At 28.1% G+C, this 17,784-nt stretch overlaps 2 protein-coding genes across 10 annotated transcripts; one reads left to right on the top strand and one right to left on the bottom strand.

Moving 5' to 3' along the window:
* The first annotated feature begins 2,108 nt into the window (after positions 1-2,108).
* LOC127242327 (EID1-like F-box protein 2) lies at positions 2,109-10,930 on the top strand. Of its 9 annotated transcripts, XM_051261823.1 has the most exons (6): positions 2,109-2,400; positions 2,511-2,664; positions 4,386-5,210; positions 7,586-7,668; positions 7,770-7,815; positions 8,347-8,520. In XM_051261823.1, the coding sequence occupies exons 2-4, from the start codon at positions 2,646-2,648 to the stop codon at positions 7,603-7,605; spliced, it is 864 nt and encodes a 287-aa protein (XP_051117780.1). In that variant the 5' UTR covers positions 2,109-2,400; positions 2,511-2,645; the 3' UTR covers positions 7,606-7,668; positions 7,770-7,815; positions 8,347-8,520. The 9 variants fall into 9 exon arrangements, with proteins under 9 accessions (XP_051117780.1, XP_051117778.1, XP_051117779.1 ...); XM_051261821.1 differs by lacking the exon at positions 8,347-8,520 and adding an exon at positions 8,976-9,078 and having other exon boundaries at positions 2,109-2,664; XM_051261822.1 differs by having other exon boundaries at positions 2,109-2,664; positions 8,415-8,520.
* Positions 10,931-13,009: 2,079 nt separating this feature from the next.
* On the bottom strand, positions 13,010-16,007 carry LOC127242184 (membrane-anchored ubiquitin-fold protein 1-like). The gene is made up of 4 exons (XM_051261623.1): positions 15,861-16,007; positions 15,144-15,423; positions 13,439-13,600; positions 13,010-13,343 (listed from the first exon to the last, which is right to left on the bottom strand). Exons 2-4 carry the CDS (start codon positions 15,274-15,276, stop codon positions 13,288-13,290), a joined length of 351 nt encoding a protein of 116 aa, XP_051117580.1. The 5' UTR covers positions 15,277-15,423; positions 15,861-16,007; the 3' UTR covers positions 13,010-13,287.
* Between the last annotated feature and the right edge of the window lie 1,777 nt (positions 16,008-17,784).

The raw sequence follows: 17,784 nt of genomic DNA, 5'->3' as shown, positions 1-17,784 counted from the left end.
CGGGAGCTCCCAAGAATTATGATCTGAAAGTGACCGAACTAGACAAAACTCAAAAGCGATTGTTTTCTATCTCCGTACACTTCTATTCGAATAACGTACGCAACTTTTCTGTCTTTATTTCTTTTATTTAATTATTAACACGTTGGCATCACAATTTTTACCGTACTACATCCGTCATTCAAATTTATACTAATTTTTTTTAAATTATCATTAAAAAATATTTTCATTTATTTTTTAAGTAAAAAATCATTTCATTTGTGTATTATTTTTTACTATAAAAAAATTAATAATTATTACTCACTTTTATTAAAATACGTATCAAATCAAATGAGCACATATTTATACGACGAATGAAGTATTAGTTATTCCATATAATTTGGATTTATTACTGTTTATATATATATATAAATTTAATTAAAATATAATTAGTAAGTAATTAAAAATATTAATAAAAATAATTATTATACAATTAAATAATTATAAATTAAAATTAAAATAATTTAATAATTTAATAATTTAATTAAAATTTAAAAATTAAAAATTATAAAATTTAAAATACGTATAATTATATTTTTTTAAAAAAAGGATAAATTACATATAACTGACGAAAATATAAAATAAAAACAAACTATGTAAGATAGAAGGAGTATAATTTAAAATTTCACAAAATCATATAAATCGTACAAATGAAATGTATAAATAATACTCCTTCCGTCCCAAAAATGATGAACCATTTGGTCAGAGACACTATATTTTACGTAGTGTAAATCAGTAAATTATTAATAATAAATTATAATCTTAGTTTATTATTTTTTATACGAGTAGTGTGGTTGATATTTTAAATATTTTTAGGATTATTATATCTCAATAGAATATATGAAATATGGATATTATTTTATAGATAATAAAATTTTATATAATACAAATAAATAAAAAATATATATTTTTATTTACTATTAACTTTAAACTTATTTTATTAAAAATTAGAAATTTTAAATATATATAAAAATATTTGTTTATTGAAGAAAAAAATAGAAATTAATGGATTTCGAGTGTACTATGCATAAGAAGTTGAAAATATAATTAAAATGATTAATATTCGTCAAGTATATTTAAGTGGAATAAATTTACTAAAAATAAAAAGACGTCATCTTTTATGAGACGAACAAAAAAAATAATTATTTGTGATATGATGGAAGAAGTATAATTATAATAGTGATAAATTTGTAATATAATTATATATTAAAATAACATGTAATATATATATATATATATTTACTGTAAATAAAAATATATATATTTTTGTCAAAGAGAAAAAAAAAATACATAGCTTGGAGTACAACGTATAAAATTATTCAAATAAAAAATGATAAAATTAAAAACCATCAAAATTATATTATATTGTCTATTGAAAAGAGATCCATTTATTTTTTTATTACAGAATTTAAGATATATTGGGTGTGTTTGGTTTTTATTTGAAATTGAATGTTTAATTTTAATTTTAATTTAAATATATTTTGATATGATATTTTATAAAAGAATTAATATATTTTTATTAATAGTACTAAAAGAGTATTTCAAATAAAAAAGCAAATTTATTATTTTTATTTTACTTTTTTTTATGACGGAAAAATCTTCGACCGTTGTCCGAAATTCATTGTATTTGAATTATACCTTGATGGGTACTTAATTTTGTATAATCTTTTTAACCTTTATATTTTAATCAAATATAATGATATTGTTTTAATTAATCTAATTAATATGTTATTAATTAATAAATATATATATAATTATTTTGATATTGTTATTTTTTACTGTAGATATAAATTATTTTAATATTAATACTAATGATTAGAAGTTTGGAATGGAGGGAATATATCTTTCCAAACAGTACAGTTAAAAAAACGTGTCAATATACGGGTGGGGGTATTATTAGTAAGTTAGCAGTATTACAAAAATTCCAGCTGTCTCCTTCTGGAAGGTTCCTCGTTCAGATCTACATAGAAATTTGTTCGTTTTGGGCTGATCTTTGAGGCCCAATCCATGGCGGGGCCTGCAAAGTCCCGTAGTTTGCATGCATGAGGGAGAAACTGATAGAAAAATACATCCAACAAAACCCTAATTAGATTTGGGAATTCTCTTCCACTTTCTCAAAACTGTGACGTTATCCAAAAACAAGAAATCTTCTCCAACGGTTACAACACTCGGCGACGAATTCAACGCATCCGAATTATTGTTTGGAAATTGCTACACGTTATTTGCATATTTTGGGGGAAAATTTTGAATTCAGTTGTAGGAGAGACGTCAATTCCCGATCTTCTTCTCCAAATCCCGATTTCTGCGAATTTCAGTTGCGGATTTGTTCAACTGAACAAAACCTCATGCAGATCATCGAGACGTGTGAGTGTGCGACCTTTCTCTGTTTTTTTTTTTTTTTTTTTGTCTATGATGCGTATAGCTTCAATGTATTCGAAGAAATGCCTGTGTGGAGAATTTGAATGAATGAACAGATCGTCATGAAGAATTGTTTTGGATAATTGATTGGGGATTTCACAAAGTCCTGTTCGTTCTGAACTCCTTCGAATGTGTTAAAGCGGTCCGTGATGGTAGTATGAGATTATGCTTTCTTTCTTTGCTCATCATTAATGGCGACGACATTAAATGGTAAGTTCAATTTTCGCATTAGTTGTGGAATTTTCAGTCTAAGAATTTCAAATCTGGATTTATTGTGCATAATGTATGGTTAATTTACTCTGTTTTTTCACTGTGATAATCGATATTCAATTGCCTAGTGGTAATTTTAGGATTGTTATCTGCGTTCTATACAGAATTACTGCTAGAGGTTTGGTTGATTTCATCATTGAACTTTTCATGAATTCTTGACCTCATCGATTTGCTTGTTCTTCCTGTATTAGACTTCTCTCCTGATTTTGAAAACATTTCGATCAATGGTGTGTTAGTGCTGTTAATTCTTGAATTTTTGGATACTTTTCCGATCAAGACAAAAAAATATACATTTTTGTTGTACTTAGGGTATGATCCAAAGAACTTCTTTACATTTTCATTTTGTCTTTTAGAGTGTGTTGTTAGTGTGTTAATAATTCGTGTGGATTAGGTAATTTAGAGAGCTGTGATCAAGTTGAGCATTATATAGAAATTGATGGTGTACATATCTAGGGTTTGGATTTTGATTTCTGATTTGGGAATAGTAACCATTTGAATTCAAATTGTGCTCGATATGATATACACCTAGGTATTTATTTGATCTAATATCTTTTTTACAAGTAAATTTTTTAATATTAGTATTTTATATATTTATAAAAAATATTGTATTTTACTACTATCTCCGTCCACCAATAATCTATACATTTGTATTTGGCGTTATTATTTTTAACATTAAAAATATCTTTATATTTGTATAATTTTTTGTACAAATTTTATTTCATCAGTATTATAAGACACCAATAGAAGTATTTTTGTCGGTTGTTTTTTTTTTTAATTTTTATTGTGTTTTGATATAATAATTAATATTTAAAAATTAACATACAAAAAGTAAATGGATAAATTGACTGTGGATATATAAATTGTAAAGTTCTTTTTAAAAAATATATATAGAGAAAGTACAATTAGTAAAAAGTATAAATTGAGCCGGTGCGAATGGAGTAATAAATGCACATTAAATCAGGTCCGACAAGACAAATCATCATGTGTGATAGCAAGACATGGAAGCATTGGAGTTTGAACTTATGATCTCACGGTCACAAGTTCATCTCTGCACTACTAGACCATGTATTAAGCGACATTAACATGTACTATATTTGTATGTTATTTGTATTGCAACTTTGTAACATGTGATATGTGTTGAATTATTGTGTTATGTATAGTCGGTTATCATATCTCATTTTATATTAAATTAGCATAAATTGTATAATATTAATTTGTCTATTACTCCCTCCGTTCTAGATAAGATGGGAGCATTATCGCATATATTGGAATTTAGGTAAAGTATAATTAGTAAATAATTAAAAAGTATATTAGTAAAAATTATTATTATTTAGTAAAAATAATTATAGATTAAGATTAAGATAACTTAATAGTTTAATTAAGATTAAAAAAAATTTAAATTTTAAAATATGATTACAGTGTATAATCAATTTTCCAAAACATGAAAGGACAAATTAAAAAATATGGACAAATTACGTGGGAATGGGAGAGTAGTTGTATATTGCTTGGCTATATTTGAAATATTATTAACACCATATTGAACATAAACATTCCTCGTACTAACACCCGACTAAGTGAAAAATAGATGTTTGATTTACCAAAAATTTCTCGCCACTTTTGATTAATGATTTTCCTTATGTTCTTCCATTCTATAATGACAGGTTCTTTGAATAATCGGGAAAACATGACCAACTGTTTCCCGGGATCTCTAAACAATCGGCAGGGCTTCTCCAGCGCCGGGGGCAGTGCGCCGCCGGAGGATAAACCTAAGAAGCTTCCAAATTATCTCAGAGCTTCCACTGGTTCTTGCCACGATTTTTGTAAATATGGAGGACACCACGAGAATAGGCGAAAACCTCTGCAAAAAATATGGCCAAAATCTTCCCAAAATGTCACGAAATCTGCAGATATGGCCATTCCCGGCAAGCGAAAAATGCAGAACGCAGTCGAGCACAACAAGCCAGAGTCATCCGGTTTTAAGACAACATCGGATGGCGGCGCAAACAGAAAGGGACAAAGATGCAGCAATGCGAAAACAGGGAGAACAAGGAAAACATCGGTATCTTCCGGTAAAAGGCTAATTTCATCGCCTCATAGAACGATCGGGGCTTCCAATCACGACGATTGTAATGGAACCTTAGACACTGTCAGGACAGGAACAGAGATTGTCGACGCAGCCGTAAATGCCACATCATCATCATCATCATCGCCCCTGTCTTCGACTAATGACACAAAGGACAGGTTTTCGAGTCCCCGGAGGCTCAGGTTTAGGACATCGAGGATCATCGAGGCTGCAAGCGGAAAGAACGCAGATGATGAGTGTCTGAAAATCAATCTGAAGCATCAGACAGTGCAGAGGAAGAAAGAAAGGGAAGGTTTGCTGAATAATGTGATCGAAGAAACGGCTAATAAGCTTGTCCTAAGCGAGAAGAGTAAAGTGAAAGCTCTTGTGGGCGCATTTGAAGCTGTGATTTCTCTCCAAGAAGGTATGTCTTCTTTCCATTAATATTAGAAACCTCGTAACATTTTTCTTCTTGCTAAATATGGCTCTTTTTTTTAGTTCGATTTCAATTTTTTTTCTTTAATATCTCAGAAAAGTAGATAATTTTTTTTTTGAAATATTATATTCAAATTAAAAATTAAAATAAAATAGAATGACATGGTAAAAGTGTGTTCTTTTGGTGTTATTGACAATTAAGGGAAAAAAAAAAAAAAAAAGAAAATTGTGGTGCTATTTGAGTTAGATATTTTATGGAAAAAATAATAATAGTTGGATGTAATATTTTAAATAAATAATAAAAAAAGATATGTTATTTTATATGTTCCTTCTATCTCATATTTTTTATCTTTTTTTTAAAAAAAAAAATGCACACTTTTATAATATTTTAACTTTTTAATTTATAATTATTTTAATATTAATTAGATTAATTAAGTATTTTAATTTTAATATATAATTATTTATATTGTATTATAATTAATTTTATTAATATATTTTTTCATTATTTACTTATTATATCATTCTTAATATTTCTTTTTAGTGTACAATATATAATTATTTATGTTGATATTAATTTTAATACATAATGTGTGGCCTACTATTATGTCTTGTTAATTCATATATTATATTCTCTCAATCATAATTTAAAATATTATTTTATTATTTTTTTTCTATTTTATTTTAAAGTATCTATTTTTTATTATATTTAAATGATAAGTATACTATTTACATATACAATTATTTTATAAGTAAAGTCAAGTGACAAAAATATAAAAAAAAATTTATACACTTTTTACTTATTTGTTTTTTAAAATTAATTAAAAAATAATATTCTATTAATTATTAAAAGTATATAAGATTGTTTTGATATTTTTTATATTTAAATACAATTATATATAGTACATTATATTGAGACGGATAGAAGTAATTTATTTTCACTTTTGTCTACACATACTTACAAATATTTTTATTTTTACTTTTATCTAAACATAGTAAAAATGCACTTGTATTTATTTTTCTTTTAACTAGAGATGCCCTAAAACTTTTGATTTTTTTTTTTATTTTTTTATTTATACAATTTTTTCTCTTTTATTCTTTTAGATAAAAATTAAAATGATTTCAAATATAAAAGTTAGGATAAAATGATAAAAAATAAAAAATTAAAACTTATATCACATTTTTTTATTGATTTTGCGACAACCTTGCTTGGGCTGTTCGAGTTCTACTTCCGACTTAACAATGTAGAGGTAAGGGAATATTATCATTAAAATTTGATTAGTGTAAAAAATTTTATACATATTATCTCTCGACATCAACAAAAAAAATTTAGTATATAAAAAATACTCAGATAAACTCGAAGATTTGTTACCAGTATATATTTATAATGAAAACAACCGATTATATATGCTCAAATCATAGATAGACATATTGTTGACTAATAATGTTAAAAATATTTTTTTAAAAAAAGAAATAAAAATTTATTTTATCTTTTTAGTATTTAATAATTTTTATAATTTTGAGATGTAAAATAAAGTTTTTATATTGAGAACAATATCTAATCTATATGAAAGTAAACAAATCTTACATATATTCCTTTTTTTTCAAATTATTTGTTATTATTTTTAATTTTGTTAAGGAGAGACATGATAATAAAAATAAATGAATTATAGATAATTTTTTATAAATATTAAAAATACTAGTTGTAGTTGAAAATATCTCCAAACAACCCTTTATTTGCTTGTTGACGTGGCATCTTGTCAGTACGGTGAATGCGTGTTTGATAGGAAATTTTACTCAAATTTTATTATTCATTAATTTTTTAAAAAATATATAAAATTAAATATATTATCTATCCACCTAAAAAATGTATATTTATTTTGATTTAAATTTTTTTTAAAAATAATATTTTAATTACATGATTAGTTAAAAATAATATAAAAATAATTATTTTTTATTTTTAATGTAAAATTAACAATGATAAAATAAAAGTAAAATATTTTTTTTTAAAAAAAAAATGAGTTTCATAGTTACTTAAAAAAATAATAATGTAATTAGACAATTTAGAATAAATATATGTAGATTTTGTAAGTAGACAATAATAAAATAATAAATCAATTTTATATTTAAATATCATATTATATATCGTTTATTTAAATTTAATTTTTTATTATTTAAAATCGAATTCAAACTCTAAAACTAAACCAAACACAGCCATGCCTGTCACCAACGTCTGAATCACCGCCCTGTAACTTTACCACATGCCGTCAACATGAGCTGTTATTTTAAATTTTTGCTTGCTCGATATGCAGCTCTTTTTTTTTTTTGCCCTCTTTCAATTTTGTTCTTATATTAATTTGTTTTCAGAAAATCCCAGGGCACACTGATCTCTCCCACCTCAAGACAAATCGTTTCTGCTCCAAATTCGCCAAGAACAATTCCAGATATGTGTACGATTTTCGGCAATTTCTGTGAATTTTTCCTTTCGTTTCCTCAGATTTTGAATTAATTTGTAAATTCCTAAAATCTCGTGTATTCTTTGGTCGTGCAGCTGAAATTAGGGGCGTCTGCCGGAAGTGAGCTGCGTTTGGAGTGAGGTTTGATTTTGAGTGCTCGATTTCGTGTTTTGTTACTGATCCGTGGTATATTGGAAGAAGCGGCTCGTATTTATTTATTTTTTCTATTAGTTTGGTTGAATTGCAGATTCTTATTTTCATTTGTTAAAAAAAAAAAAAAAATTGGTAATCGTTGGAGCTTATTTTAGAAGATTTTCAGTCCTGGCATAGCTGCGATTAGAAATTTGATTGAACTGTTGTTTCTCATATAGTTTGGGATATTTGTTGCGGTGGATAAGTTGTTTGCAATGCAAGTTGTGGCATGGCAGTTGGATTTAACTTTAATTTGACAAAAAATTGTTGCGTCTAGGGTTTGTTTGAAATCTCTGTAGTATTTATCCATTGATTGTGGATTCAATGGAAATGTCAAGAACGGGAGGGGTTTATATAATGTTTTATTTGATGTTATCGCCAGTGGTGTATCGAATTAGTGTTGATTTTGTTCCGTAGTTTTCTCTTTTGGATCAGTCTAGAATCCTACTTCTTATGCAATCTAACAACTTGTGCTGACAGAATGTCGATTATTCTCTGCATTTGTGTGGGCGATCGGGTGGGATTTTCATGTCTTCAATCTTTCTTAGGACTATATATTTGGTGGTGATTTGATTTGGAACGGCCAAGCTTCAACTAGATGATAAACTAGCTATCATTTGACCAACATTGAGATTTGTTTTGGACGAAGAGGTCTTCGAATTCAGTCAAGTTTGTTCCATTTTCAGCTTCTTTGTTATTGGTTTTATAGTTGATTTTTCTATGAAAATAAATAAGCTTATTCTACCGAAAGATTCGACATTTTGCTACATGAATGAGCTTAGACTTCTCTCAAATTTAAAGCATGTCTCTGTTTGAGGCATTCTTGATTGATTAAGTGATACAAATTTAAGTATAGTGCCTAAGAAAATGCTGAATATGAGGTTCTCTAATTTCCATTCATATCTTCAATTTCTTCGAAAAATAGAGTTCAAGAATCATTGAAATCTGATTGTACTATTTGTTTATTCTCTAATTGCTTTTTGTGTTTAAGATCTTAGTGATGGAAAAACTTTCATACAACTATAGCCTGCTAAGGTGAATCATTGGCTTCCCACGATTAACTAATGCTTACGAACATAGTAAAGAAATTGTTTCATTTCTGTTGTCAGGTCAAAAAATGAATCTGACGAAGCAGTATCGTTGCCTACACTCAACAAGCTGTGTCTGCACCAAAGGGCACCTTACCGAAGAAATCATTTTCCTAGTGTTCAACAACTTGAATTGGAACCCTAAGTTGATCGCGACACTCTCCTGTGTTTGCAAATGGTTTGATGATCTCGCCAAGCGTGTCCTTTGGAAGGAGTTCTGCAAAACACGGGCCCCTAAGATGATGCTCGACATGCAATCCAGCGGAAGCCACAGCGTAGATGGGAACTGGAGGGCTCTAGGGAAGCTACTCATCTATTGCTCGGGATGCACCAAGGATGGCTTGTTCAACAGCAGCCAAATCCCGGGCCACTTTGTTTACCGTACACGGTTCTCAAGAACATCCGGGAAGAGCTTTCTGCTGCCACAATGTAGGAGCGATGTTCTCTACGTGTCTGATCCTTGTGAGCATCTTGATCAAGGGGATGACGGCGATATTGGATTTTTTCGCGGGATATTTAAGTCGTTTGTGACGTCAAAGGTGAGGAAAATGCTGATTAAAAGAGGGGCTCCTCTGCACCCTACCGAGGTCTGCATGTACTGTAAGGCGAAGCTATGGAACATGCTGGCAGCTGGGATGATTCCATCGAGCGCTAGTTGCAGGTTGGGTGCTTACGAGGATTGCATCGAGTATTATGTCTGTCTTAATGGTCATGTACTCGGGATTTGCACTCTCTTGCCATTGTCCGACACCGATGAAGCGTCCGAGGAGTGATTAACCCTTAAGGTATGCATTCCTTTTACAACTTTTTGGTTCATTCTAAATTTTATTAGGAGAATTACGAATAAATTGGCGAAATTTGCTTATAGCTGATTTATGATTTGAAAAGTTAATTTAGAAAATGCATAAGGCTCCTTGAGTTTAGAAAATATTGCACAGAATCTCTACTAAGTATGTCATACTGTGCACTATACTCCTTCGTGATTTAAAAAATGCATTAGACTCCGAGGGGTGTGTTTGTTTTGTGAAATAATTTGAAGGGATATTTGTTTTATGTGAGATATAGGAAATTGTATAGTTAATATAAAAAATGAATATGTGTAATGTATTACTTCAAAATTTATTCTCATTTTCCATTTTAGTCCGTCAGTCGTTATTAATTTTGGCAAATTCAAAAAATCAACATTTAATTATTACACTTATTTACCACAAATACCACTACATTTATTACATTCTCTTTTCATTTACTTTAGTTTCTAATTGAATTTTCAAAAATATCTCAAACTATCTTTTTACTTTTATTATTTTTCAATAAAATATTCATTTTTTTTAATATTGGTGTCAGACCCAAATGTGCTAATATTGATGGACGGATGGAGTAATTTTTTTGAGAAAATGTGTAAGAAAAAAAAAACAAAAGAAACACACCCCTCGTATCTTAGAAAATATTGCATAGAAATTCCTAAAACTATGTGACATTGTGCAATATTTCAAAAAATATGAGGAAGTCTTATTTACTTTATTAATCACGGGGTATAATAATGCAGACTTATCAAACTACACGTATGTTATAAGCAATTTTGTCTATAAATTGCGCTCGCTTAAATTTAACATGACAATTTGTTCGATTATGTTACGTGGTGCATAACTTTGCTTTTTACATTATGGTATTCGTATTAAACTATGTGTTGTCTACTTTCGAAAACCAGAGAGTCGGGGGATGCTTGTGTTGAATCGAGCGCCGGGGGGGCTAGATGATGATGCGTGCTTTTCATCGATGGTTAGTTTGTGTTTAGGTCGAATTTCTTGATTGGGTAGCCATTGTATTCCATTGTCTTTATGACATGGTTGTATTTTGTGCTATGTGTGAATGACCTCTTTGAATTTGGAAGCCCTTTTTTTGTAAAGGATGAGACACTAATTGTTTGTAATTATGGGACTTGTAACGATGTTTTTATGTGATTGTCTTTTTTAGTCGATTTTTGTTGCTAGAAGATGATACTTTGGATGTGTTTCTTCGGGTTTAGATTAGAAAATTTTGATTTATCATGTTTTGTGAAAGAAACAATATGTATATATATTTTTTAAAAATATACAAAATACAAATAGTAAAAAAAGTGGAAAGAAAAGCTACAATAGTATCCAAAAGAATATTAAAAAGATCAAAATTTTGATACTACCTTCCTCCACTGTCAATCGATCTGTTTATCTTTTTGTAGGTTAATATTTAAATATTAATTATTATATTAAAATGTAGTACAAATAAAAAAAATGACAAATATTTCTATTGATGTTTTATAACATTAATGTAATGAGATTTGTAAAAAAAAAATTATACATATAAGATATTTTTAATGTTAAAAACAATAACATCAAATACAAATAGATAGATTGGCGATTGACGGAGGTAGTATATTGAATATGTTTGTACAGTAACGTTATATAGTTTGATGTTTCGGTATGTACCGAAATATCAATTTTTTTTAAATTATTTCGGTATTTCAATATATACTGAAAATACCGTATATTATTATAATCAATATAAATATCTATCATACTGAATTTTTGTTATACCGATTTTTTAATATGATAAAAAAATAATGTACCAAAAAATTCAATAGGTGTGTTTAATGTGTTTACATGTGAGATTATTCTAAAATCTTTTTAATTCGAAAATATTGAATCAAACATTTATTTTTTATTTACTGTATTATACTTAAATTTAATTTTATATTCAAACAAAATCAAAACACAACAAATAAACACACCTGTATGTAATGATATTTTTATATATCCATATATATCGTTTTTTATGTGTTTGTATTTCTTGAAAAAAAAAATCATTCAGTTGATGAGATTTTCTTTATAGTATTCAACTTACATTTCTCCCTTTCTAATTTACTTATGCACTTTCTATTTTTCATTTTCCAAACAAATGCTTGTTAATGTATTAAAATATTGAAAAAAAAAAAATGTTTTGAGTGAAATGGCTCGTCACATCGGGAACTTGGTAGGTTGGTTGAAATTTAATTGTGCAATTTAAGTTATGTTCTTTTCAAAAAAATTCAGTAATTTTTAAAATTCTACACACACATATATATATTTACAAAATATCATATTCATCTAACTACCGTTAACTTAAAATCTTTGATGCCTTTGAATTTTGTCTGTCATACATAATTAGTCTGATTTGTTTTGTTGATCGAATGTTTACTTAGAATACGGTTGCGACTTTTCGTATTATACAAAAATAAAAAATTTAAAAATTAAAAAAAAAAAAAAAAAAAAAAAGCACTGAAGCATTACAAATATAAGTTTATACATTGGGAGTGAAGTATATATTGGTCGGCTGAGAGTTTATACAAATTTAAGTTTATACATGTGCTAATGCTAAACCCAAATTTCAAACTATGTGATGTGTTTCTGTATTTTATTTTATTTTATTTTCGCTTCATACACTAAAATATTATATACAACAAAATTTCATACTCATAATATTATATCATCAAATGTTTATATTTTGTTTCAAATATTACTATTAAAACTTAGTATATAATATGGAAACACACCCTCATTATTATTATTATTAATATTATTATTATTATTATTATTATTATTATTATTATTATGTAAACATTAATATTTATATAAAATATAATTAATAAATAGTTAAAAAAAATATACTGGTAAAAATAATTATAAATTAAAATTAAAATAACTATATAATTTAATTAAAATTTAAAATAGAATTAATGTATATATATATATATATAAATGACATTATATAGGACGAAGGAACATTAATAAAAAACACATTCAAACAAATCAATTATGTTCAACAAAAGGCTCTGTACAAAACATTGCAGTAGATTTTAAATAACTTTTAACCCTATTAGTTTTATCATTTTGAAATAGTACAGATCAAAATACAAGCAAAGCACATTATTCAATCCCAAACTCTACTAAAATTGTGCAGATCATTATTATATAGAAATCATTTTTAAAGTAAAAAAATAAAATAAAATAAAACAGATATCTGCAGAATTATCTGAAACAGTAAATTTCATTAACTCTAAGTGCATAATACCATGAAAAAGGCTTATCAAAATGTAGTTTTATTCATTCCAACACAAGCAAGAAGAAAATATATTCAATTTATGAACAAAAACATTGACTGAATACTATCAAAGCATGCAGCAAGCAGATAAACAAAAGGTTTTTCAGTCATTAAAGAAAACGGGACGTGGAGAAATGTCGAGTACCTCCATGATGATGACGACAACAGCTGCGCGATAATTTGAGGGGAACTGCCATGGCTGCTGCTGCTTAGAATCTCATAATATTACACATCCACATTTATTCGGCTTAGGATCGCGTAGCAACTTTTCATCTGTTCATGTGAAATGCACACAATAAAATTAAGAACCAAATGTGGGATTCTATGGGAATACATGAAAGTGTTGTAAAAATGGGGTCTGATCCGACCTTTCCGGGTGGGGGGTTGGACGACAACATGCATGGTTATGATTCCTTCGGGTATGTCACATAACGGATTGCAGCATTCCCCTACGGTTTTGTGGTTCTCTAAAATTCTTCCTGTGCAAATTAACTTTAGGTCTTTTGCTGCTTGTGGACCATTCTCTTTCTCTGTCAGAATAACAAAGATAAGATCGAATGCAAATAACATAAAGTGCTTGAATTATGTAATGTGTTCTAACCAGGAATGAAGTAGTCGAACAAAGGCATGATAACAGTTTAGTGACGTGATTATAACCTAAAAATGAAGTTTAAGCTGTTGTACACAACGAGATTTCAGGAGCTAGATGCAAGAACTTTCACTAGGTTTTGTAGTTGACTTGAAGCTAAGAGAAATTAAAGAAATAACAAATGAGAATTATGATAACCCTCCCAAGACACCTACACACATGGTCCCTTAAAAATATATCTTTACTTTAAAGCATTATATAAGCCTGTGTGAATTCCGATTCAATTTGTGAATGCTTGTGGGAGCACATGTATTCACACATTCATATGCATATATTCTAAAATGTTTTTATTATTCATACTTCTAGCATCATATCATCTTACAGTAATACATGTATATTTACACGCAGAGTACATATATACACACACGATTTCATATTCGCTTTGTCCGCAAAAATTATGTCACTTTCTTTGTAATCCAAGGGAATAATTAATTTTAAGTCTACAATGACAAGCTCTAAAATTAAGTGACAAGTCTACAAGCTCATATCATACTAGAAAGCAACAGACAGAAAAAATATTGACAGCCAAAATTTTTGAGATAGTACAATGTATTCGTTCATATCTCTCACAAAAATATATATATATATATATATTAGCATCATCCCATGAGATCAAATAATGAGTCCTTAGTGGATAGAAGGAACAAATACTGATCCATCAGCCTCTACTGAAACCCAGAGGCAACTTTTGCATCTCTTGTACAATAGAAACAATAGATTCCTTAATAATTTATGATCAGTACAAGAACTGGTAGTTCTCGTATTGAGCAGTTTAAATGCCGTTGGGTGCTGCTAAATTACTTTTGAGTTTCATCATATAAATCATTTCCAAAATCACTTCATTGAGTTGCTGCTTCAAGATTACAGCTTCCCATTGGAGAACAACATGACAATACCTAAGCCCGTAAATTTTTTTTTTAACTAAATGGAGCATTTTTCATTCCACTTATTTGGTGGATTCAGCAGCATTGATACAATTTTGTACTACTACTTAAGACCAAATGGACTTAATGAATGGCTAAAAAATGCACATGTAGGCTACTTTATGACCTCAATCAGTATTAAGAAAGAAAAACTGCTGAATTTGTGTTTTATTTTCATTTTTGCAAATCAAAAGACATTGCATTCAACACCTAATTTCCCTTCAAACCATAAAACCCAACATCATTTTCACCTCAAAATGATCAAAATTCAAAACATAAAACCCAATATCATTGTCACCTCAAAATTATCAAAATTATAAACAACCCTAAGCATTAAAACACAAGTAAATGCACTCAATAAAGATCCATCCAGTTAAAAATGAGCAGGTAATGTACTAATGTGTCCATAGTTTTAACAAAATTCAGAGTTCGTTAACCATAGATGCAGAATCAGGCCCAGCATTCTCCTGGAAAACACACACACACAAGTATGTAGCTAACCTGTAGGCCATTGAGATATAATATTCTCCTTCAGGTCTGCCACACTGGTCGACACCGGAAAGCTGCTGGGACCGATGTCGGTTCCATCGGTCATCCGAAATCTAATGTCTACAGAATCTTGTGCCCCAGACATATCCAATTGTGGTCAAAAATCAAAATTCACACGCTCGGCACTTCCACAGTGCAATTCCAGCACCAAAAATAGAAACCCACTCAATCACATATACAGCTTCGCTTCATAGTGATTCCCAGTGAGCATCCCTCCCTAATTTAAACGAATCTGAAACACGACTGCAGATTAGATGATAATATAATACATTTAAATCACTGTGCATACAAACAAACAATTATACGAATTTGCCGAACAACCAAATCTGGAATGAACTAATCCAATAATGCATCGGCGATCAATTTGCAAACAACATTTCGACACAAACAAAAAAAGTTAATAATGAATTCAAATAACGAGAGTGCCAGCCGAATCCAACGCAATAAAAATCAGCAAAAATTCCTCACTAAATTGAACCGCATCAAATCAAGAAAGCACCGAACGGCTGCTCCACAAACGAATCAAAGAAACAGTTGATATAACTAGCACACTATCATTATAATTATTACGATGAAATGCGCATCACCACATCATTTACCTACCTCACAATCAATTATCAATCCACTCGTATAATGAAATGGGACTCATCGTAACAAACAATACAGTACCTGAATCTCGGATCGGTTTGCCCCTACTTTCCCTTCCCCGAAAATTCGAGAATTTGGAGAAACAAAAAACCCAAATTTGCGGAGGAAGGGGAAGGACGAAGAACGAGGAGGAGGAGGCGAAGCGGCAAAGGCGTCAAAAATTATTTATTAGTGCTAACGCAAATGGTAATTATCTGTTAATTAAAACTAATTAAGTAACAATCTTAATCACTATTTAGAAAAATACTAATATAATAATAATAACAAAATTATATTTTAGGAAACTTACCAAAAAAATATGAAATTTTTGCCCTTTTTTTTTAAAAAAAATACTAATAAAAGGTATTGTCTCAATGTATATTCTCTACAGACTAATTATGTTATTTTGTCAAAAATCTAGTAAAGAATTAATAAAAATGTAAGAGATTGTTATAAAAATATAACGATGAATTAGTTATTATTTTTTAAAGTAAATGTAATAAAAATTTAAATAAATAAAATTGTACAATGAATAGAGTATAAATTTAATTTAGTAGAGAAAAAACTATATAATTACAACATATTAAAGGAGTATATATGTATATTGACAAATAAGGTTAATATTATAAGATAAAAAGATACGCGGATATGATAGTTGATCCGATCATATAAGCATATCACATCAAAATATTCAACATACTCCGTCCCATAACAAAGTATTTATTTTTCCATGTACTATCTACCTAACATTACAAATATTCTTACAACTTACAATATATTACAAAAATGCCATTACTTTTATATAACGCATACTAATAAAGTTATTTTAGTCATTTCTACTTTATTTCTACTATATCCCAAAACTACGTGCAAAAAACAAATGGATACTTATTTTTGGGATTGAGGGAGTATATTATATATTTTCTCTACTCCATAATTATATTCTTGGTTGCGTTTGACACAGGATTTAAAAAATATTAATATTATATTGATGCGGGTAAAATGTATGAATAAAATATTGTTTTTGCCCTTATGAGTGTGTTAGCTTAAAAAGTAGTCACAATTGTGTAATAATAATGAAAAAATAAAGGTACTTTTATAGTGATATGGTTATTTATGAAAATAAGACTATTGTTTTGAGACGGAAAAAAAAATAGTAAATAAGACTATTGTATTTGGACGATGAGAGTATTATTTTAGCAATGATACTATATATGTTAAATTATAATTCAACATATGATTTTTGTATAATGAAAAAATACATATAAATTACTTTTATATTATATATTGACTCAATCAAATTAGAATCTAATTTTTTTTCCCCAAAACATCAAATCAAACACCTATTTTTTTATTTATTATATTACACTAAAATTAAATTTACATTCAAAACATCACATCAATACATATTTATATCACATCAAATGACTATTTCAATTCAAAATTTTATTATTCAAAATCAAAACCAAAAATCAAAATCTAACAAGTAAACGCACCCCTGGTAATTTAACATAAAAGATATTGTACATAAAAAGCGAAATAAAGTATCGTGAAAATTGTATTAAAAAATTAATAAAAAGGTATTGAATAAATAGAAAAATTAAAGGTGTGTTTGTTTTGGGGATTAAATTTTAATCTTACTATTCACCCTATTTTTTTCTCTAAAAATATCAAATTAAACACCTATTTTTTATTTTTTTATATTATACTAAAAATCAATTTTATATTCAAAATATCACATCAACACCTATTTATATCACATCATACAACTATTCAAATTCAAAATTTTTACTATTCAAATCTCAACTCAAAATCCAAAACTTCAAACAAACACACCCATATATGTTTACTTAAAAAAAAAAATTGAAATATGATATAAAAAAAAGTGAACATAATGACAAGAAAAAATATTAGTTTATACGAAAGTAAAAACAATTAAATACCATCTACTAGTAATATTTTTTAA

This window comes from Andrographis paniculata, unplaced genomic scaffold (genome assembly GCF_009805555.1).
Source record: "Andrographis paniculata isolate CXL003 unplaced genomic scaffold, ASM980555v1 Contig86END, whole genome shotgun sequence".
NCBI classification, from domain to species: domain Eukaryota; kingdom Viridiplantae; phylum Streptophyta; class Magnoliopsida; order Lamiales; family Acanthaceae; genus Andrographis; species Andrographis paniculata.
This window is presented reverse-complemented; position numbering and strand designations above follow the sequence as displayed.